Raw genomic sequence first — 23246 nt, forward strand, 5'->3', positions numbered from 1 at the left:
GCTCTATAGAAACACTGTTTATTCAAATGACAGGCAGGAAGTGGTGGAGGCAGCAGGTGGGTGAGGGTGGCCAGGTGGGGACTGGGTGGGTTAGTGCTGCTCCCCAATATCCCCTGAAATCCTGCTTTGACAGCCACCCAAGCTGTTGGCATCAGGGTCAGAAAATACTTTCCCTCCTCTCCCTCCTGCCCCAAACTGAATAAATAGCATCCCTTTCCCCACAAGAGCTGGGGAGACTCGTGTGCTGAGCTTGATGCCCCGGTCACAGCCCAGAGTCGGGTGAGGGCAGAAGCTCAAAATGGCTTGTAGGGAGTAGAATACAGAACGGTTCCACTCTCATTCTTATCTTCCTCTTCTTCCCTGCCACACTCCCCTCCCAGTCTGGTCCCAGGACAGGTGGTCGGTGAGGGCCTGGAGCGGGAGAATTGTCGCCTCGTGTATACTGAGCTCAAGGTCACAAGGCCATCCAGCCTGTCGCCCATCCAGGCTGACCACCAAGGAGAACGTCAATTCACGCCACTTTATGGACAGAAAAGGAGGGGCAGGGAGTGAGGCAGTAGGCAGCCAGGCCTCTCCCGGCCTCAGAGGTAACCAGAGTCCTAGAAGCAGGCCCCCTACCGATCCATCTCGTCCAGGAGCGGGGTGGCATCGCCAGCAATGGACATGGGGGTGCTTTCGATCATGGGGCTGGGGGAGGGCCGAGGTGTCAGCCGTTGCTTCTGTTTCCGCCGCTCTGCCTCCTTTTCCTGCAGCCACTGCTCCGCCATCTTCCCCCAGTCAATGGCTGCGTGGCTGTTGGACCTAGGAGGGAGAAGGAACCTCTGAGATGGGGCTTCTTCAGGGGCTCACTAGAAGGAAGCCTTCCTACCAATCACAAGTGACTGTCCACACTTGCAGATATAGACCTCAAAGCAACGGGCAGCAGCTGTGGCCAGCCGTCACACTGCCCTCCTCTGTTCTCCCAGAAAGCAGTTTCCTGGGGACATCACCTGGGTCATGGCTCTCAGGAGACCCAGAGCACCTGTCTATGCGACGACCCTCAGCCTCCTCTTGACACCTGCCCCGACCAGTAACCTGCCCAGTGCCACATCCACATACTCACTTTGGCTGCTGCTGGCGCTGCCGCGAACTGGAGGAGGGCTGGGGCTGCGCCTGGGCAGTCTGGGGAGTAGTGCTGGCCTGTAGCTGGTGGTACTGTGGGGTGGTAATGGGCTGGCTCGGGGTTGTGTAGGAGTAGCTGGGGGTCATCAGTGGTGTGGCCACTGGCTGCTGGGCTGGCGTTGGGAATACCTGGAGGAGGGTGAACAGCTAAGTAGGTATGGGCTTTGGGCTTATTAGGCCTTATTGTGAACTTCTGGCAAGCTAAAAACCTGAGCTCAGCAGTTTTCCAGCTGACCCCTCTTGAGCAGTATGTGGCTCTGAGCAGCAGAAACAGGCCAGGGGGATGGGAGCTGGCACAGCAACAGGGCCCACCAATCCCAACCACTTGAGGTTCCTAGTGGCTCAAGGGTCTCAGAGATCCCAAGGAATGGGGAAAGGTCGCCCTTTTTCTCATTGCCTTTCCGCTCAATGGGCCTGGGAAAGGGAACACTCATTGGAGACAGATCCTAAGGCCATGGAAGCCCCATCTGTGCATATGAAGCCACTCATGGTGAACAATGTCAGAGCCAGTCTATGACATGGGTTGGTACAAGATGATCCCTCCCTTTTGCTCTTCCCCACCCTCCACAGGGAGCCTCCTCTCCGAGCCACGTACATGGTAAGCGCTGCTGCCCCCTCCACTGCCACCATAGCCATACTGGCTGGAGGCCCACTGGGCTGGGGTAGCATTAGGATTCTGTCCTTGGCCCGTCACGGCTGCAATGGCACTGAACATCTGTGAGGTCATGTTCTGGGGCAGAGCGTTCACAGCCCGTGTCAGATCTGCAAGCACACCGGGGTGGGGGAGGGGCATGTCAGAGGACAAAGTCCTGGCGACTCCACCCCTCCAGCCCTTACTGCCAGGCCCAGGCACGAGCCCCTCACCTGCAAGGTTGATGTTGGCTGGGGTAGCATTGATGGAAGCTGGTGTCCGGGTCCTGCTGCTGCTACTAGGAGTGATGCCTGTAGGACATGGCCAGAGTTAGCTATATCCCTCCAGAAACCTATTTCTGTTTTCACAATTAGGGCGCTAGAGAGGAGGTACTGAGGAGGGGTGTAGAGGAGGAGGGAAGCTGCACAGACAGTGGTTGGAGGACGTCCTGATGCTGGAGGCTGGAGCAGCAGGACAAGAACATCTACGACAAGCTGCACCTGCCTCCCCCCCACTACCCTGATTCAGTGCCTAGGTGTCTCTCCAACCACACCACAGGAGTCAGGGTGAGCAGAACTCACCTGGCACGGGGTCCTGGTAGTGATCCTTAAACCATCTGAAAAGTCCATTCACAGTTGGGAAGATTTGGCCCCGGTACCGGAATCCTTCTGGAGTCACTGTTACATATTCTATCCTGGGATTTTAGAAGGAAACATGGATAAGATACCACTTGGGGCCAGCCATGACAGAGTGGCTGGAACAGATCTCCACCAGGTGAAGGAGCCATACCGGGTGCTGGGGGAAAGGAGAGAGAGATGAAGTGCCAGTCTCTGGCCCTGTCAGAGGAGGCTGTGCTCTGACTGGGAGGTGAGCAGTGCACAGCCAAGGCCAGGAGTCAGCAGCTCCTGATGTGCTATACGCAGGCTGCCAGAGAGGGCTTGCTGGGGGCAGGGCCACCATCCTGGCTGCAGTATGGTGGCACCACACGACAGGTGAGGGTGAGACTGAACTCACAGGGTGTCAGGGTTGGAAGGGACCTCCCAGGCCAGCAAAGCACAATTCCTCATGAGCTGCAATCTGGAAGTGCCCCCAGAAGGCAGTCAGTCTACCCTTAGTCAACACTTTGCAGAGTGAGTAAGAGGATGGGTACTGGGTTCACTCAGTTCTAGTTCCAGTTTTGGCTCTGCTACTTACCACCTATGTGACTTGGGACCTAGTTACTAAACCCAAATCTCAGTTTCATTTGTAAAATGAGGCAAACAGCACCTAAATCTATAGGATGAGTGTGAAGAATTAGTGCATGCAAAGCACTTATCACACCTAAAATTGGGTTGTGTTCAATTAAGGACAGCTGTCAACACCCAACAGACAGTGCTAACTACTGCAAAGTTCTCATTTAAGCTGAAACCTGCTTCCTAAATCTACTCAAGTGTGGTTAATTGTGCAACACAAGGAGTCTGTGCCCCCATGGGAAGCTATCATGTTGCCCCCTGCTCCCAGATAAAAGTCCCTTGTTTGTTCAACTGTTTCTCATGGGACCATTTCCAGTGTCCCCCAGCCCTGGCTGCCATCCTCTGGAAGCATGTTGGTGAGTCAGAAATGGCTTCTTAGAAAAAAGCATAATCTTCCAAATGTGCCCCAAATGATGCATGGTCCAGAGTCTAAAGCTTCTTGTCATCTGGCTGCCGAGCCCCTACTAATACTGTCTATGCTGTGCATCACAAGCAGGCAGTACATGGTAAGAACAGAAATGCACAGACTTTGGCCAAGGGCTAAAGGGAGGATGGCAGTGGAGAGAAGGCTGGTATGGTTATCAGTCTGGGTAAAAGACACAAAGAAAGCAAGTCTAGGGAAACTGGACCCTGTCCAATTCAGGGAGAGCACTAGACGGACCCAGATAAAGGCATACCTTGGAAGGCCAGCCTGTCAGTCATACCCAAAGGGAGCACAGCAGATTGACAGTAGGAAGCAGCTTTCCTGACCCACCCCTTCCTCATTAGGCAGAAGAATTATTAGTACTGTACAGCAATAGTGAGCCACCAGGCGCTGAGAGCCCTGGCGAGGGTGAAGCAGACAGTAAAAAGCGAGAGACCAGACCAGTGTGCTGGCTCCGACTGTTGCCAGTCAAGTGGAGAGGGCACTGCCTTCCATCACTCTCTGGGAGGGAGAAGAGGCAAAGGGAACTCTTTCTTCATGGGGCTGATGAAAGCACCTTTCTTACTGAATCTTTGCTTTTAACCTCTAAATCATCACCCTCTCCCCACCTCCAACCTCTGCCTGTGTTCTAACAGATAAGAGGATAAAGGCAGTCCAGTGGAACCAGAGAGAGTACTGCTCTGGGAACTCTAGCTCCCCTGCTAGCCTAGCTGTGAATCCCAGTGGCAGCACCTTCTCAACACCAGTGCTCACCTGGGTTTACCCCGGGGCTGGTATCCCAGTAGGAACTTGCCGGGCAGTTCCTTGCAGGCACAGATGAAATAGGGGATGAAGGTAGGCTTCTCCTTCTTAGTTTTGATGAGCAGCTCCTCTAATTTCTGGGGGTAGAATGACGGGGAGAGGTTGGGATAGCAGCATGCTTGGTACACGATGTCTGGTGCACACATGATGCACACCTCCTTCATCAGCTGAGCGCCCCTACACTTAAAGGAAAGCAGACATCCTTAAGGGGCTGGGAGGTATCATTCCTCACAGGGCCCTGGGCTCACCTTCCGGTCTCCACCACTGCAGTCCTGATAATACTTGTGGTTCAGAAGGTCCCGGGCAAAGGATGCCATGGGCTGGACATAACGGGCAACAATCTCATCCAAGTCTTCAAATTCCTGTGGGAAGAAGGTGAAGCCCTACATAAGTCATATCCAGAGCTTAGACTCCTGGCCCCTTGTCAAATACTCTCAGAAGAGAACCCATGGGAGGGATGGCCTTCTAGCCCTGCTGTAGCCTCACACCAGAGCAAGTTCCCCTCAATTTATCCATCTGTTTGAGCTGTGCTCAGATTTATTAGCTTACAAGACAAAATCCTTTAAATCATAACTCTGATTCTGCCCTGGTATGTGAAAACAATAGGGAGTTACATAAAATTTCTTTCTACTGAAAACAGAGACACTTGGTGTGTGTGTCCACTTCCATGTGTATTTTCTCCTCTTCCTCAACTGGCTCCCTCTAGGTTATCTATTTTAAAATTCAGAGGATAGGAAAGGAGGGGCAAAATGTACAAAATTGAATCAAATAAGTCATTTCACAACCAACCTCCTGTTCTGTTGTTCTAAAGAACTCAGATATGTAGAATGCATATGTTACTGATGGCAGATGAAAGCAGCCAGAAATGGCTTGTTTCTGGAAGCAGGAGTGGGATGTGAAGTGGAAGGGGCTGGCTCTCACCTCACTGTTGATCCACAGGGTGGCTCCTAGACTGAAGGCATTTTCCTTGCCCTCTTCCCGTATGTCCACATGCTGGTAGATGCCATCACTGACTTTCCAGGTCACTGTCAGGTGATTCTCGCCCTTGCTGCTTGGTCGGATGATCACATCACCCTGGTCCATGGTCTCCATCATCTTTTCTGCTTGCTTGAAATTTATATTATGGAAGGATGGGTGTGCAATCACTCGCTTGATGTATGCTGAAGAGGGCAGGAAGGAAGCACAGACCAGGCGATGGGACCAGGAGCCAACAGCAACAGCCCACTAATTTCTGACCCATGGTCAAATTCTGAGAGTCTTTCACATCATTCTCTGGTGTGAACAATCATAATCTGGGCTCCTATAGTGCTGAGAGAATGAAGCTTTCAGAGTCATGTGTTGGCAAAGTAAACGTAACCCAAGAAGACCCTGGCTTCCAGCCCTGTCAATGACTCCCATCCACAATGTCTTGGGGCCTCAGCACCTCAAATCTGAGCACTCGCTACCCTGGGATACAGCTGTCAGCATGTGCACCTGCAGAGGGAGAGCTGCCCAGACCTGGATACACGCACGGACGTGGAAATACTCACTGGTCCGCTGCTGCTTCCGCTTCATGTCCTCTTCCTGCTTGTGGTCTGCTGCTTCGGCGTCAAAGTCATAGTAGGTATCCTTAGGCAGTTTCCACTCATTGTTCCTGTCCATGAGGTCTGAGGTGCGGCAGGTCAGGTCTGCGCTAAACTTCTCAATGTCGATCTTCATGATGCGGCAGTGAACAGTCATTCCCACCTACATCCACAGAACATTTGAGCTGAAAGGGACAAAGATGATCTAGCCCAGTACCCTATTTTACAGATGAGAGGAACTGAAGTTTCCTTCAGAAAGGTGGAGTGATATGCCCAAAGCTAGTCAGCTCCTGAGTGGTAGATTAGGAGTTCTGTGTTGAGTCTGTTCTACAGACTATAGGCCCAACCCTGCACTGAAGCCTCCCATTCTAGGCAGGAAAGCTAACTGGAGTCTAACTGGGATCTATCCTGTCATGGACAATATTCCCTTCTCCCACCAAGTTGCCTAACTACTGCTGCTATGGTGAGATCAAAGCCTGAGGGCCCTTTCTGGAGGGGAAGCAAAATAACAGCTGTTTCTTGTACTTCATCCCACCTTGAGATCTCCTGTCTCAGCAGTGATAAAAGACAGTTACTCTGTATGGCTCTTTCTTTTGAAAAATCTCCTTAGCTTCATTTATTAGGAATGTCTTTCCCCAGCCTCCCTAAATCCCTAATTCTCAAGGGTTCACAACACTTAGAACCAGAGAATTTGGCAGATCTGGTACCAGCCACACTGCTAACTAGATGATCCTGGAAAAGGAACTCAAATTTCTTTGAAAAAAGAAGGGAATGTTTCTTTAGGGACAACATATGTAAACATCAAGAGCTGGTATTTAGTGGGTATGTAATAAATGGTGGCTACTGCAGGAGAACATTAGAACAGAAAGGGAAACTAGCCTTTCCATTTTGTAGCATGTAATGCTGGGCCCTGCTTCCTGCCTGATGGACTAAACTACAGCTTCCCGTACTGGAAAGGAGAGCCCTCTCCCAAACGGCAGGCAACTTGATGAAACTTCACCAAGACAATGAACAAAAGCTGTTCCTCATTCAAATGCTTTTTGTCTGGGCTTTTTCCAGTTAAGTTATAAATCCTCTCAAACACCCTCCTCACTGCAGCTACTGGGAACAGAACCTAACTTCTGGGGGGAACAACCCAAATTCAGAGTCCAATCTGAGTGCCAAAAACTGCACCAGATGCTTAGCCCCATAGTTCATCTACCTTCACTCGTTCCTCTGGCCGCTTTACCACTTTATCGCTGAGGAATTTGGTGGGGATGAAGCCGGTGACACCATTGTCTAGCCGTGTTTTTACACCAATAGCCTGGCCAGGGCATGAACCGCTGTCAAAGTGGTTCCAGACCTAAAGTGAACATTAGGAGAGGAACTTGTTCATTAAGAGTCTAGAGGTCACATGTTCAGAAGAGCTGCGAGGAGCAGTGTAACTTATTTTACAATTGACACCTAGCAACATGGTCCAAAAACCAAAATTGAATTTGAACAATGTTCCTTGATGCTTAAGGATGTTTGGCACGACTGACCAATCTTTTATGTTAATCTAATCTGTATGTGCCTCTAGCTGCAACTGAGTCTCCTCCCTCCCATTTTGTTCTGATCTAGTGGGCTTAAGAGATATATATCAGTCTCCTTAAAACAACTCATTACATAAACCAGGCACCCCTTAGCTTTCTTATATCTTGGACAAATTCCACCAACTTCTTTTATTGGGTAAAGTTGAGAAAATTGTCTTACAATCTGCCTAATAACATTTGAGGACCCAGAAAAAGCTTACAGGGTGGAATGATTTCTGGCCATCAGAAAGGCAGACGGTATCTAGAAGAATGTGGGAAAAATTAAAATGCATGTGGAGAATGAAAAAACTGAAGGTAGCCTACAGAAACCTCCTAACTAGCATGTATAGGGACACCATGCCTACCCTTTAGGTAAGAAATGCATGTCCTATGTCTCTAATGTGGTTGAGCTAGATCCCCAGAAAATGGGAAACAAGGGTTAAGGACTAAGCCAGAACTGAAGGAACACATGTAGATCCCTTCTGATTGGCATATGGAGGGACTTAATGTTTGACCTGTATATGTTCTAGCCATCTTCCTTCTTTGTGTGTTTATTGGTAAGAGCATATGACCCTATTCCTGACTCTTTTTAAGGCACTGAGACAATTCAATCAAGAAACCTCAGTGACTATGAGAACATGTACCTCGCTGAGTTCAGGGAAGTTGTCCTGCTGACAAAAGGGGCACTGCCACAGCCCTGTCTCATCATTGCGGATCGCCTGGTCATAGCTCTCACCCTGAGGACGCCTGTGGGCAATGCCAGTGACGTTGCAGATGATCAGTTTTCCTGGAGGAAGGGAAAGACAGGGAGGGGAAAAGAAAATGGGGAGCAGGCTAAGAGAACTGGAGAGGTGACTGTTTCCCACCAACCTTTTAGTGACAGAATATCTGTCTTATAGCATCTCCTTTGATTTCCCTCACAGCCTTGGAAAAGGGAAATCTTCCCGAATTGATGACAGGAAAATGAGGCTTATGAGAGTGTCTCCATGAAGATCCTGCAGCAGCACATTAAAGATTTAATTTGACCTTGAACTCAGATTTGACTTGTAGTTCAGGGCTTTCTATCTTTAAAAGTTTCTCTGATCTTTACAGTACAAATCTGCCTCGTTCTGTTGGACTCACTGCTTGGTTTGAACACACACAGTAAATGCATCCCCCATCCTACATATCCCAATCCAACTCACAGACAAACCCAGAATTTACCAATGTAGAAGGTCTCTGGTGTTTCTTTGGTTAACATATTGAAGATTTCCTCTGTGTTGGGAGACCGGTAGGCTGTCCGGAGGTCCTTATACCGACAGCTCAGTTCTGCCCGGATGTCATACAGGGTGATGTGTTTGTCGCCATAGCCCTGGGGAAGAAGCCAATCAGGAAGAGTCTTGCAAGTGTTCCCCAACCTGAGCCACATGGGGGCCCAAGGAAAGGAACAGGCTAGTTGGCTCCTAGCAGGGCTGCTCTTCTTGCCCTTCAACATTTACAGTGGGAGGTTTCCAACTTAAGTCATGAAACACTGTTCTGTAATAAAGATGTTTATGGAGCCCCGATGCGTAAAACAGACAAATGCAAAGCTGTGCTGTTGGAAAGAAGGAAGAGGGCCTAGAAGGAAACTCTACTACTGACTTCCTCCCTGCTCCTTCCCTCCCCCACAACGAATGTAGCAGTCTCAGACTTCCTTGGTTTCTTAACAAGCAGACCAAAAATATCCTAGAAACCCAGGATACCACAGGCAGGGAGAAGAGAGATTAAGTCTTCCACACTAGTAGTATCAGGATTTATTCTGGAGATTTGCTGCCACAGTTTCCTCCCATCTAGGCCACTTGGGATGTTATCTGTACCAGACCTTCTACACTGTTACCCACCTGCCTCTCCAGTTCCTCTGCAAAGGCATCAAGGTCCAGGTCCTTGAGTCGCTCTGGATTTTCCAAGATTTCTTCAAGAGCTCCTGCAGGGTTGGCATCCTCGGCTGATTCATCATATTCCAAAGCATCCACTGCCATCTTCCTGGCCCACTCATAGGTCTCAGGGTGGACTCGGGAACCATCAAGAACTTCAATGTATGAATCGGTGCTGAAGGAAAGGCAGAAAAGGGGTGAGGATATAAAACAAGAGGCTCCTAGTCACAACCCGAATGTCCACCAATGGGGAACTGGTTAAATAAATCAGGGTACCTCCATATAATGGAATACTATACAGCCATTAACAATGAGGTAGATCTATGTGTGCTGACATGGAGAGATGGGCACAATATATTGGTACATGAAAAATGCACTGCAAAACACTATGAACCATATGATCCCATTTTTGTAGTAAATGGGTAGTTAGTAAATGCATAGCAAAAATAAAATTTAGAAAAGTTGCAGTATACAACAAATTGTTATGGTAGTTATTTCTGGGATGTGGGATTATGGGGGACTTCCACTTTCTGCATAACATTTTTGTATGTTGAATTTTATATAATGAACTTATACAAGTCTTACAGTAAGATAAAACAAGAAGGGGGAAAAGACTTTTAAGAATTTGCTGACAGCTATTTTCCCCCATAAAGCCTTCCCAGGCTGGTTTTGCCCGTGCACTCACATGGACCTATGTTATTCGTGGAGTGTTACAGCAAAGCTGGGTGGAAAATGAAGTTTTAGAACTTGAAGCCTATTTCCCCACTGATTTCCATTACTGAATGAGGAGCTATGTGCCCGTGGAAAAGATCCTCCAAAGACTGAGTTGATAACTTCTGGAGAGGAAGAGGTCAATAGTGAAGTCCAAAGTCCAATAGAACTTTCTCTCAATAACATCATCTCAAAACATACTGCACCTTTCTCCCCCTCTGTTGTGTCCTCATACCCCACAGACTCCTTTTCCATTGCCCCTATTACTCCCACCCTTATCTAGCCATGAAAAACCATAATCATAGTAACAGAACAAGTTTGTGTTTAATGAACAGTCTTATGTTTCCTGCCCTTAATTGATTAACTAAGTTGGTTCTTTTTATGTTTCTCTCATATGAAAAAAGCTTTACATAACTGAACCGATCTTTTCCATAGGTCAGAGGCTCTTGACTGAATAAAGGTTCCTCACTTTTGCTTTAAAACATTTCCTAATTTAATTGGCTTGTGGCCCTTTGACAACCAGAGTCCCCTGAATCCCCAAAGCCAAGCCCAAGGGAATTCTTCTTGGCCCACCCAAGCAGAGGGTATTACCTGTCCCCCAGGGAGGCTGTGTCAATCTTGAGGAAGCCAGCGCAATTCATGAAGACCTTGGGACCCATGTGGCACATGGTGACCAGCTGGGTCCGGCTCTCAAGTCTGGTGTTGTTCTGCTTCAGGATCTAGGAGAGAGGCCTGGAGTGAGCCAGAGCAGTAGGTAGGCCCCCCTCTCAGCCTGCTTTCGGTTTTATGGGAAACCCTCTATGATGAGAACTCTGTACCCACAATCCAATATCTGAGCACTATACCACACTGTCTGCTAATAAAATAATTATTTTAATAAACTGTATCTAACAAAGACAATATATAACTAACATATGGCTTAAAAGTTAATGATAAAATATACACTGAAGTATCTGTAGCTTGAGAAACAAAATATTACTAATAACTTGAAGCTCCCTGCATACCCTCTCAACTGGAATCCTTTTTCTTCCCACTGGAAAAACCACTGTCCTAAGGTTTTTGACTAGTACTCTTGCTTTCTTCCACCTGTTTAAGATCGAGGCTTATGCTTCACAGTAGTGATGAACAAAGCGTGGCCACCTGAGTCTAAAGTCTGACTCTGACTCTCACTAGCTGGATGACTCTGGACAAGTCTCTCACCCTGGTCTTCCTGTCAAATCACATTGGCATAGTGTAAAGGCTCAATGAAATAGGAATCTCTCTCATTTCCCGATTCAACCCAGTCCTACCTTCAGAAGGTGGGTCCCTTTTCGAGGTCCCAGGCCACAGACATACTGGATTAACGCCTGGCTGTAAGGGTGGGCAATGGCACGGTTGACATCGACCCCAACCTCATTGACTCGGTTGATAAATTCACAGTACAAGGCGTTGAGCAGCTCCTCTTTCACCACATGCTCCTGTTGACACACAGCAGGGACAGATAAGGTTATTGTGCCATTCCGCCCACCTACGCCTGCCTGTCAAATCCTACTCACCTGCAAGGGGTGAAATTTGAGACACAGGATGTCTTCATCAGAGCTGCACACCTGGGCAAATTCAATCAGAGGGTCCTGGATGCGCCTGGCCAGGGAAACGGCCTGTCTCAGCACTGGAGGGTAATCCCGGAACTCTGCCTGCAGTCAAACGAGGGTCAGTACAGCCAAAAGCCCCCTCAGCTCTAACAGCAAGAGGAAATCCAAACCATTCTGGCTGTAAGACACTTTCTCATTGCCTCTGGACCCTTTTTCCTGGTACCTATTTAATCTCTGGGGCTCCCAATCAGAACCATGACTGGCAAAATGGAGTACCTTTTCATGGTAAGTAAACAGATGCAGTCCTGTGCCCAATAACCTTTGTCTCCCTATTAAACCTCCCTGGGATTGGTAGCTCTTGCCTGTGCAAGTCTTAAGGGTGGAAGTCCAGTATTACCTCTGACTTCTTGCTGTTCATATAGAGAATGGCCAACTCGTTGTCAACCAGCTCCACCCCAATAGAGGACAGCTGCTGGCCCTGGTCCAGCTCATGCACTATGCGCTTCACATCCTCAATCAACATCTGGGCGTCCCTGGAAGATGAGGGGTGTTGGTCAGGGCAATTTCTGGATAGTTTCTTAGGGATGGGCAGCCTTGTGGCTGGGATGTGGGAGTGGGGTTGGGGATGAGGTTGGGGGAAGAAAGGGCTTTGAAGACAACCCCTGGAGAGAGGGATATAATCAAGGCACATGCCCACTCTGTTATAGGCATATGCCAGATTCAATAACAGGAGATGAATGACTTTCAGCCAGGTCTGGTCCAATCCCCTGGGGCCCCTACCTGTTTTCTCCTGCAACTGTCACCACATGAGGCTTCTTGTTGAGAAGAAATTTCTTTAGGGTTTCAATGTCTTGAGCCTGTATTGAAAGAAAACTGTAGCTGAATGGCTCTGAGGATAGCGAGATTCAAGCAGTTCTCTCTCCTAAGTAACTCAAGAGCTTATAACACAAGAGAATAGTAAGCTTTAAGTTAGACACGATGTATCACTTGTTGTCTAACTGTAACACAAAACAAAGAGACTAAGACCTCTGGTTTGAATATTATATATCAGTTCATCTAAGATTATTGTACTTCTGGTTTATACTTAGATTGTGGTTAACTAAACATACTTGGGTTTTTTTTTAACATAAATCACTGCCTGGCAGTCAGGACTGTTCTGGTCTCCATTTCAAGATCTTTCCTTTTAAAAAACATTTGTTTGTTAAAAATTACTTTTTAGAATGGAGCTCTATCAGCAAAACTGAAAGATAACATTAGGTTAAAAAAATTAGAGGCAAACACACAAGATGAATTCAAATTCCTCTTCCCTTAGAAAAAGAAACACTGAAAGGCTAATGCAGGAAAAAGGCTGGCCTAATGCCTCAGTGGCTTTCAGCTCCTGGAACAGGATGACCCAGATGCTAGTAAGAACAGAGGCAGTAATGGCAGTTTCCAGAAGCACAAAGCCTAGGAACTGGCCTTAAGCCAGAATTCTACACCAGAACTTGAGTGCCATCTACTGTCTACAGAAGTAAGATATCCCAGGACTTGAGGAGCCAGGGACTGGGTCAAAGATAATCAGGGCCTAGCATGGGATGCTGTGTAGGCAATAATCACCTCTGCTGAATACTAACATGCACTCAAGATGTGCACTCGGTGACCCCACCAGCCTAGCCACTTGCCTTCTTTTCCCGTTCTTCCTCTCTCCATGCAGTCCGCCGTTTGGTAAAATGAGGCAACCGGAGGAAGTCTGTCACTTCTCCTTCACCATTGACGAGGGCACAGAACACAGGGTGATCTCTGCCAGCCGGACAGAAAAAGAACAGTGTGATAATCAGAAATAGCAGAGTATGAGTAAGACAAGAATGACATCAGGAAGATGGATTAACGGATGACGCCAGGCAGGTAGTAATAGGCAGTTACCTGGCAGAGGAGAAAGCGATGCCTAGGACTCGGATGCCCTTTCCCTGGTTCTCATCCATAAAGTCATCATCTTCCTCTATCTGTTGATCTGGCCGATAGGGTGCCACCCTCAACCAGTTGTAGAGCTTTCGACTACAGGCCTGGGGAGGATAAATACCATATGCTATGGCTATCAGACTCGCTGAATACACTTAAGGAGATAAATGCAGGCACGTGTGTGCAAAGGATGTATTCATATGTGCACCTATTCCTTGTCCCTGGCAGGCTCACAATCTGAAGGCATGCCTTGCTTTTGTATAAAGGACAGTATAGCGAAGACAGTGATATAAACAAAGAATGTTTGGTTGGGAGAGGAGGCAAAGGCCTTGAGTGGGCAGGCCTTGGGGTGATGTGTGGCATTGTTGGTACTCCCTCTCAGCTTAGGCTCCATCTGTCCCAGTGTTTCTCCATCAGCTACAGGACTACTATGAAAGAGTTCCTTCACTCTCAGCTCTAGTTAGGGACAATTATATGACTAGAAGGCATGAGTTTCTGTCCTTACTTTTATGACATATTCTTTGGCTTCAACCAGCAGCTTGTTCTTGAGCTCCTTGGCCATCTGCACATAGAGGAACTGCTGCAGAGCTCGCTCAATGGCCATCGTACGTTGCCGGTTCCACTCCTGCACCTGGTGGCTGAACTCGTCTCGGTAGTAAAACTGTTTGATCTCTTCGAAGTATGTCTGGTCGTTGCCATAGCTGAAGAAAGAAAACACTGTGGTGTCAAGGATGGAGGGATGGAGCAAAGGTGATAGGCAAACATCCACAAACACTCTGAGTGAACTGGGGACAATGGCTTGCTCAATTGTGAAATTGTGTAAATTGTGGTTTATGCTGTGAAGGATCCATCCCTCCCTCCCAAAAGAGACCCCACTCCAGAGCACTGCTTACCCTTCTATCCCCTTCATATCTATGCTGAGGTCAATGGTGAGCAGCCCTTCATCTTCAGCCAGGCATATCTTGAGGAACTGATCATCTCTCAGCTCCTTCACAGGCTTATTCTTTAAGTACTTGAAGGAGTAAGCAAAGTGGGCCTCATCCACATCCTGTACACATCAAGAGGGGTCATCAGCCTACCAATGGGCCTGACCCTGGAAGAAAAGCTTGGCTCTCTGCTGTTAAGCAGACAGCTCCCCTAAGCATGAAGGCAAGGAACTCAGTTCAGTCAGAGAGTTAGATCACATGCTGGATCAAAGCCCTTTACCAAGCTCACCTTTCTGCCTTTCTTGGTGGGGGTTATATTTAGTTTTGCTCTCTCCTGGAAAGTTTGCCGCAGCACTTGCCGAACAAGGGGTTCTCGGGCAATCTGCAGGGCTACCATGTAGCGGGCACCTTCCAGCACAGCTTCTGGTGTAGGGAACTGGCTGTAGGGAAAATGCGGGAGCTGCAGGATGACAGCGCCTTTACCCTTAGGCCCCTCCTCCTGCCAGCTGCCGGCTGCATGCCTACCTGCAAACGTAATCCTTGGCCAGCTCCAAGGGCTCTGCAGGGAACTGCTCTGTCTCATGCCGTTGGTAGCTGTCCCGGAGGTTCTCCCCGAATTGCTCAGGAGTAAGCCCAAATTTCTTGGCCAGGCCATCTAAAGCAAACAGGAGAGGCAACAGCTGGGCTGACCAATCTCTTGGCTCTCACAGTCTAGAGCAGCAATTCTGGGCCCCAGACTTTAAAGCAGTCATGAATGAGCAGGACCAGACTACCTTGCAAATAACAATGAAAAAACTGACTTTAAACAATTGATAAGCTGTTATATGGTAGAAAGAACAGAAATTTTCTGTGTGACTCTTGGGCTCAGAACCAAGGTGGAAACTATAGTTCAAATAAAGAATTTCCCAAAGATAGGATGGACTCCCCTCCCTCTGATCTGTGAGTTTTCCATTCCTTTAGGAGTTGAGAGGCTGGCTCATTACTGGGTAGGTGTAGGTCATGGGACCAGGTGTTCAGAACTGGATTAGTGATTTACTCAGATGTCCTGTAAGTCCTCTTCCCACCAGGGCCTCTCAGGGAATTCCCCTTGCTCATGGCTGGAGTGCCCAGGTCGCAAAGCAGCTAGCTTTTACCTAGCCCTGTGCTCTGACAGATGGTGTACATGTCCCGGCGGGAAGCCTGCTTGAGCTCTGGTCCCCTCTGCTCCTCATCTTCTGCCTCTTCACCTTCACCTGGGAAGAAAACACGAATTAGTATTCTAGTTTCCAATCACTCCCAAGTATCTGACACATGTAGAGAATCCCCCAAGGGCATCTTTGGAGGTATTAGGGCCACCAAGCCCCCTGGGTTTTCTTTTCCAGCACTCACCTTCCTCGTCTCCCTCTTCCCTTACACGCTTCAGCTTCTTGCGGCTGGCCTTGGCAGCATTCTGCATCTTAGGGATGTCACGGCCATAATAAAGTAGGAAATGGTTGTAGACATCTTTCAGCTCATCCATTGACTGTACATCCTTAAGCCTGGAACGAAGGGACATAACACCTCAATTGTCACTGAGAAAGGGTGTATCCCAGTTCTGCTATAAGAGGTCCAATTTCCATGAGGCAAGATCCCAACTAGGATGGGTGCTTGTATTCTCTAATTAGAGACATACAATGGCTCCTGGCCATGACTTAATTGCAACCAAGGTTCCTTAAAAGAAGAATTATGTCAAACAAATGGTGGTTGGTGGTTGTTAGAAATGGGAAAAAAAGGGGAGAGGTAGATGAGGCCACATGCCTCCAGCAAGATTCAGATCCTTGAGATAGTGTGCCTTCTCAGCTTCATGATGCTTGCTAGCCACCAAAACCATCTGCTCCCTTTCCACAGTTCTGATTTCAGGCTCATCTTTCTGGTTATAATTTGGTCTCCCCTATAGCTTTACATACAGGGAATAATATACAGGTCAGCAAACATATCTGATTCTTTTAATCTTTTATACCACTATGGATAACTAACATGAATTTGTCAGAAAGATCACTTCTGATGTGTTGACAAATTGGATTTCTGAGGGATGGGGCCCTGTGCTGAGAATTTTGCAAGGTTACAATGCTACTGGGGGGCCTGCCTTTTGTCTGAGGGCTCCCTGTAACAGAGTGAATCCTATATATGCTACCTTTCCATGTCGGTGGTGTCCAGAGCCCGGATGCCATCAGCAAGGGGTTTGTCAGGATCAGCAGAGATTTGTTCGTACTGATAACCCTGCATCTTCTCAAAAAGTCTCGTTAGGTTCTCTTTGCGGATCCTCAGCTGGGTCCACTAGGACAGGATAGGGCAGGAGTAAGGGCCAGTGTCCAGACTTGGAGACCCTGGGGGAAGCCTGACAGGCTGGGGGGTTTGGCTGCTACCTAATATGTACAGGAGTAGTGGTACCCAATCCAACTCTCAACCCCTTAGGATGCATAGGTCCACTTTACCTTTTCATCCCACTGCCACACCCTCCAGAGGTCATTGATGTGCAACTCTGGCTCCACATACTCCTTTCGGTAGAAGGCAATAAAAGGCACCTACAGTGGCAAGGAGACTGCAGTCAACCAGAGAGGCAAGATCTGCAAGGACCCCCTTTGCCAGAGGGATAAAAAGTTGTAGGAAACTCAGCATTCAGAAGTGAGTCTCTCCCAAGCCCGTCCAGGGCACACGCCAGGACAGGGAAAATAATGCTGCAGACAAGGGAGCATCATTCTCTTGATCTTTATAGAGTCTCCTGCGGTCCTCACACTTCTTGAATCAAGGGACCACTGCTGAGGATAGAAGAAGGGGGCTCTTTGTCTGACTTAGGAGCTATTTTTCCTTTACCCCCTAGCTGAATTTCTAACCAATGGGCCACCAGAACTTCAAGTGCTACCTCAAAATGTTGATTTCGCATGAAGCCCAGGGCCTCTTTAATTTTCTGAATTGTGCTGGGCCCTTTTCGACTGAAGCTGCTGGTTGGCTGTCCTCGGTCTAGGTAGTCACAGCTTTCCTATAGTCGGGAGAAAAGACAAACAGCAACAACGCTGTCACTTGTTTTGTCTAACCACACATGGCACTGCTGCACAGGACAGCCTTGTCAGATAGAAACTAGAAAATCTCTCTCATACATCTGCATGCACACACATACTGTTCTGTTCTAGGCACCCAGATGTTTTGGGCAGGAGAGGAGCAGCTCCTCATCTTGATGAAGTGGCTTCTGGTTCAGGTCAAAACACAAGGACCCTTTTGTGGGTACCTGCAGAGAAATGGTTGGTGTGGCAAAGGCATTCCTGTAGATCCAGTCAGCTTCTTCTTCTAGTTCATCATCTTCAGCCCCCTTGACTGGGATGGAGCGGAGCTGCAGATGATAAGGTGAGTGAGACTGACTTTATCTTGTATCCCACATAGGAAAGACACACACTTCTGGATAAAAATGTGTGCTCTGCAGGTACACATTTCCAGTACCCAGAAGAGTGTGGTCCTGGCAAGGAGGAGGAGGAATTTCATCTACTGGTTAAAAAAAGAGTGCCATTTCAAAAACCACAAGTAGCATGACAGTTTATCTTCCCTCCTCTAAGAGGTGGACTCCCTGCACCCTGTGGTGTGAAGGGGTTCAAAGCCGACTTCCTAGATACCATTTCATATGGGATTGTTGGTAGACTGTTTCTCTGTTACAGCCCTGGTAGCAAGGAGGCTTACAGCAGGTGATAGCAAATCAGCAGAAGGACAGAGGCTGGTGGTTTCTTACCTGGAATCTTTCAGGCAGGTCAGTGGCTCGGATTTCATTGTCCTGATCTGTGAGGTGGCTGCTTTCCAGCTCACTGGGCTCATACATCTCAAAGATGCTCCTGCGGCTCACACGCTTCTTGGTGGTCTTCTTGGGCCGGACTCGGATCTCACCTTCAGCCTCATCATCCTCATACTCATATTCTTCCTCTAGTTCTTCATCATACTCATTGTATTTCTCAAATTCATCATAGTCAAAGTCCACACCAAAAATCTCCTGGGCTTCTTGCAAGGCCCTGTGGGTGAGAGCAAGGCAGTTGGGCCAAGGTGCTGGTGAGAGGAGAAATGCAGCCCTTGCATAGATCCTTTATTTGCCCCAAGGGGACTAAGAAAGTGAAGAGAAGAATAAAAAAGCATATTCGCAAATTAAAACCACAATGAGATATCACCTCACACCAGTAAGGATGGCCACCATCCAGAAGACAAACAAATGTTGGTGAGGTTGTGGAGAAAGGGGAACCCTCCTACACTGCTAGTGGGAATGTAAATATGGAGGTTCCTCAAAATGCTCAAAAAAGAAATACCATTTGACCCAGGAATTCTACTTCTAGGAATTTACCCTAAGAATGCAGCAGCCCAGTTTGAAAAAGACAGATGCACCCCTATGTTTATCACAGCACTATTTACAATAGCCAAGAAGCAACCTAAGTGTCCATCAGTAGATGAATGGATAAAGAAGATGTGGTACATATGCACAATGGAAGATTATTCAGCCATAAGAAGAAAAAAAATCCTATCATTTGCAACAACATGGATGGAGCTAGAGGGTATTATGCTCAGTGAAATAAGCCAGGCAGAGAAAGACAAGTACCAAATGATTTCACTCATATGTGGAGTATAAGAACAAAGAAAAACTGAAGGAACAAAACAGCAGCAGAATCACAGAACCCACAAATGGACTAACAGTTACCAAAGGGAAAGGGACTGGGGAGGATGGGCAGGAAGGGAGGATAAGGGTGGGAAAAAGAAAGGGAGCATTACAATTAGCATGTATAATGTTGTAATGGGGTTTTTGGGGGGGACCTGATGAAGGGGGGAGCCTAGTAAACATAATGTTCTTCATGTAATTGTAGATTAATGATAACAACAACAACAAAAAAAAAAACGGGTGGAGCTGGATTTGACCTGTAGACACTAGTTTGCAGAACCACTGCTTTAAATGACTTATTCAAGGTCATATGCCTGATGAGTATCAGAATTTGGATAGAATCCAGATCTCAATTTCTGATCAAGTGCTTTTCTACCATACTATATTTTTGTCTATGTTTTGCATTTGTCATATGCTAACTTATTTTACTATTTTTCTTTTATGTCTACCTACTGTCTTCTGGCGGTCCAAGAGGCACTAGAATGTATAAACAGTACTTAACACAGAGTATGCATTCAATAAAAGTTTGCAGATAAAAAAAAAAAGCACATTCACTGTGGAATTAGGGCTTAGCTGGGGGGTATTTCTGGGGAAACTATTAATTATGGGGATAAAAGCCCATCTTTGGCACATGCCAGTGACAGGGATCAAATGACAACAGGACATCCTGCCCAGTGGATCCATCTTCTGTTGAGACACTGAGGTAGTCCCTTATAGAAAAAGCTTTCTTCCAACAAAGTTATATTCATCACACCAATATATAGATGAATAAACATGGAGTTGCAAATGACAGAGGGAGGAGGCTGGAGCTTAATCCATGTGTGACCCCACCCTAGTCCCACAGGGACTCCCCAGGGCTTCTAGGTGCAATCTGAAATCACTGCCTAGTAAAAGTTGTTTGAGGCAGGGAAGCAGAATGGCTGAAAGTTTGGAATGTTTTTTGGTAGAGGTCTCTGACCTCCTCCTTCCTAAGTGGGTCCACTCAGATGCCTTTCTCACTACCTCGTACCAGACCCCACTCACGCATCTGTGTATCCGGGAAGCTTTTTCCGCCACTTAGGTTTTTTCAGAGGCTGTCCATCATCATCCACAATGAAGTCATCAATGTCTGGGTAGGGAAGAGAGGGGTTAGTGCTCAGAGGCAGGGGATAAGCCAGGACTGAATGGCTTCAGGTCCCGCTCTATGTGAGCGGCTAGTGAGGAGAAGCGTAGGGAGGCTCCTGAAAAGAAACTTGTGTATGTCAAGTGCTGGGGCCTGTAGCTGAAGAATGGTTTCCCATCCTATTCCTGGGGGCCAGGAAATCCCAACACCCACCCAAACACTGGCTTCCCTGCCTGATATCACATACCTGACTCTTCATCATCTTCTTCCTCCTCCTCTGGAGGAGCCGTGGGAGCCTCCACAGCATCCTGCCCTTCTTCCCCTTCTCCATCCTGGAAGATCTCCTCTGCAATAGCCTCTTTCTCATGTTCCTCCTTGCCGTATTCCTCTTCATCATCATCCTCGTCATCTGACATTTTTTTGACACGTCGGTATTTTTGCTAGGAATGGGAAAACCTGCCTCATCAGGGACTGAGGGACTGGCCAAAGGATACCTGCCCTCCAGTCTCACTCTCATCTTCCCATCAGTTACGCTGACCAAAGGAGATGGGAAAGAACACGTAACTCATGCTCTTTCAGCCCCAAGGCCTACCCTTGAAACTCTGACAAGCCTTTTTCCAACAGGCACTCAGATCTGGGATGCAAATCTAGGCTCTATGGCACAATAATACTAAACAACTTCCTCTTCTCTGATGTTTCCCCAACCATCATGGATGTGCCTCCTGCCGGGCAGTCACTGAATTTCACAGGCTTTTTCTTTTACCCGCAAGGACAGAGACAAAGAATGACACTTACTCCTCTTTTGACTTTGACACCCAAATTCTCCTCAATGAGGTCAAAATCATCATCCTCTAGGCGGTCATCAAAAGATGCTGGAGAAAAACACAGTGTTATCCATGGTGAAAGGAAGGCCCCTCTCCTCCACTCCAACTTTCACCCAGCCTCCCTGGGCCTCAGGAGAGAATACTCACTGCGCTTTCTCTTCTTATGGCCAACATCATCTTCTGAATCACCAGAGTCACTACCCTCATCCTCCTCCCCTTCATCTTCATCATCATCATCATTGATAAAGCCTTTCAGGTTGCCTTGCTCATCCTGATCATCTAGGTTTTCCTCCTCCTCCTCATCTGAAAAACATTCATGTCTGAGTCATGGTGCTTGGGAAAAAGGCTGGGGGTGGGGCAGGGCCCCCTGCTTAACTGTGGTTCTGTTTATCTACTCTGAACCAAATGACCTGGGTGCCATGTTAACTCTTCTGCCTCATTTAAAGATGCAAAAACAAGACCACTGGCTTAGCAGCAGCATCTGGAAAGGACTATCCCTTTTCTACAATGACCATCTCTCTTCAGATGACATGATCTTCCTAATTACTTTGGTTCTTCAAAATTATTACTAGAAGCTTTACAGCCACCAATCATCTTTGTTTTCCTCTCAGTTTATAAACTCAGTAGCTATATTCCTTCATTCACCCATAATTCTTTTAATAAAAACTTACATTTCCCTTTCATCCTTTAAAGCCACTCTGCTGATAATCTTAATGGTTGGGTTTGGCCAGAGAAATAGGAAACTGAGTGTGTAAATACAGACACTGCTGGGTCTCTAAAAGAGGGAAACTTTTCATATGCATTTACTTATTGGTTTACTGTTTTGTCCCCTCCCAGTGATGTAAACTCCACAATGGCTGTGTCTTTATTTTATATTCCCAGTTCTAGGTAAAGTGCCTGACATATAGCAGACAGATGCTCAGTAAATATTTTCTATGAATGACTGAAAATTCTCAAGCTGGTACCTCATGTGTGATAACTCCTGCGCTCAGCCTGAGCCTCTCATCAGCAAGAATCCAACTATCCAAAGCTTAGCAATAGTGGGGAGAAGCTTGAGGTTGGGGCCTCCTCACCGTCATCCTCCTCTTCCACAAATTTCTTGGTGACCCGGGGTACCACTTCGCCTTCATCATTGTACTCTTCCTCTGACTCCTCAGCCTCGCTTTCCACAAAATCAGACATTGCTGCAGCTTCTCACGGCCTGCCTGATGACAACTAGGGAAGGAAAACAGAGATTAAAAAAAAAGAGCAAGAGCGAGACACGTGACTTTACAGAAGGCCCTTAAAGCTTTTCACAGCCTTCAGCCATGTTCCACTGCTTTGCCCACTCAATCACTTCCACCCGAGGAGAGTAAGCTCATGGTGGTTCCGTCGCTTCCATTTTCCATTCCTCCCACTACTGCTCCTCTTGAGTACCTGTAAAAATGCGATTACACTGGAGTTCTCTATATATACCATCTCAGTTCACCAAAGATAATAATAGCAGTCACTTTCAAAAACACTTTACCTAGCTATTGGCAGTCAAAAGGAAAATCCTTTTCTACAGATTAAACATTTCATGAACCTGAGCTTGCGTGTGTGAGTACTGGCTGGGCATTTGGGTGGAGAAGGGGCCTCTTCAGAAACATTAGACCATGACTCTACTTTTACCATTTACCAGCATAAAACAAACACCACTTTGAAAGAGACTTCCATGGCCTACAAAATAAAGGCAACATAGTTAAAGCAAAGATTGCTGGACTCAAGAGTAGAGATCAAATCCTGCCCCCATCATCTACCAGGTATATAATAAACTCAAGCAAATTATTGAACGTGTCTGAATATCAATATCTTCATTTGGAAAATGACAACAGCACTACTCACAGGGTAGTTGAAACTGTTACATGCCATCAGGAAAAGACCCTAGTTCACTGTCGCAGTAGATGTTACTTGAGTTTGAATTTGAATCCTGGGCCTAATTTTCCTTAGCATTCTGCAATTTTTTACCAACTAATCCCAACTTTATTTTCTACCTCTCTGCTTTCAGAATCATTCAAAGCCTGGAAATGGCAGTGGAGAACCCCAGAACCATAACATGGGAGCTGCCTGGGCCTCGAGTAGGACTTAAAACAGCACACATCACACAAACCATAATACCATGGTTCATGGAATTCTGAAGCTGGCTGCTGCAAGTATCAGCACCACTCCTCACTCTGTCCTGAATTGTGGTTCATTGTATATGTCCTTCTCCCCCCCTCAGATTATAAGCTTCTGGAAGTTTAAAGCTTTTCCAATTGAAG

General features: G+C 47.2%; 1 protein-coding gene across 3 annotated transcripts in view; it reads right to left on the reverse strand.

The window, feature by feature from the left end:
* Window positions 1-2: 2 nt before the first annotated feature.
* SUPT6H (SPT6 homolog, histone chaperone and transcription elongation factor) overlaps window positions 3-23246 on the reverse strand; it is a 29107-nt gene continuing 5863 nt past the window's right edge. For all 3 annotated transcript variants that reach the window (XM_017667862.3, XM_017667863.3, XM_017667864.3), the window contains 36 exons: window positions 22041-22182; window positions 21115-21270; window positions 20939-21015; window positions 20391-20583; window positions 20065-20149; window positions 18136-18409; window positions 17644-17745; window positions 17281-17397; window positions 16853-16942; window positions 16552-16694; window positions 15768-15916; window positions 15533-15631; window positions 14925-15054; window positions 14689-14839; window positions 14367-14521; window positions 13979-14174; window positions 13438-13577; window positions 13197-13314; window positions 12316-12392; window positions 11933-12068; window positions 11500-11637; window positions 11254-11421; window positions 10556-10683; window positions 9221-9428; window positions 8565-8712; window positions 8006-8148; window positions 7013-7153; window positions 5779-5974; window positions 5171-5409; window positions 4498-4611; window positions 4202-4326; window positions 2374-2486; window positions 2026-2103; window positions 1757-1923; window positions 1103-1290; window positions 3-801 (listed from right to left, as the gene is read on the reverse strand). In XM_017667862.3, coding sequence (XP_017523351.3) covers window positions 615-801; window positions 1103-1290; window positions 1757-1923; window positions 2026-2103; window positions 2374-2486; window positions 4202-4326; window positions 4498-4611; window positions 5171-5409; window positions 5779-5974; window positions 7013-7153; window positions 8006-8148; window positions 8565-8712; window positions 9221-9428; window positions 10556-10683; window positions 11254-11421; window positions 11500-11637; window positions 11933-12068; window positions 12316-12392; window positions 13197-13314; window positions 13438-13577; window positions 13979-14174; window positions 14367-14521; window positions 14689-14839; window positions 14925-15054; window positions 15533-15631; window positions 15768-15916; window positions 16552-16694; window positions 16853-16942; window positions 17281-17397; window positions 17644-17745; window positions 18136-18409; window positions 20065-20149; window positions 20391-20583; window positions 20939-21015; window positions 21115-21270; window positions 22041-22149 — 5178 coding nt within the window. In that variant the 5' untranslated portion in view covers window positions 22150-22182 and the 3' untranslated portion in view covers window positions 3-614. The remainder of the gene's footprint in view (window positions 802-1102; window positions 1291-1756; window positions 1924-2025; window positions 2104-2373; window positions 2487-4201; window positions 4327-4497; window positions 4612-5170; window positions 5410-5778; window positions 5975-7012; window positions 7154-8005; window positions 8149-8564; window positions 8713-9220; window positions 9429-10555; window positions 10684-11253; window positions 11422-11499; window positions 11638-11932; window positions 12069-12315; window positions 12393-13196; window positions 13315-13437; window positions 13578-13978; window positions 14175-14366; window positions 14522-14688; window positions 14840-14924; window positions 15055-15532; window positions 15632-15767; window positions 15917-16551; window positions 16695-16852; window positions 16943-17280; window positions 17398-17643; window positions 17746-18135; window positions 18410-20064; window positions 20150-20390; window positions 20584-20938; window positions 21016-21114; window positions 21271-22040; window positions 22183-23246) is intronic.

This window comes from Manis javanica, chromosome 4, assembly GCF_040802235.1.
Source record: "Manis javanica isolate MJ-LG chromosome 4, MJ_LKY, whole genome shotgun sequence".
Taxonomy (NCBI): Eukaryota; Metazoa; Chordata; class Mammalia; order Pholidota; family Manidae; genus Manis; species Manis javanica.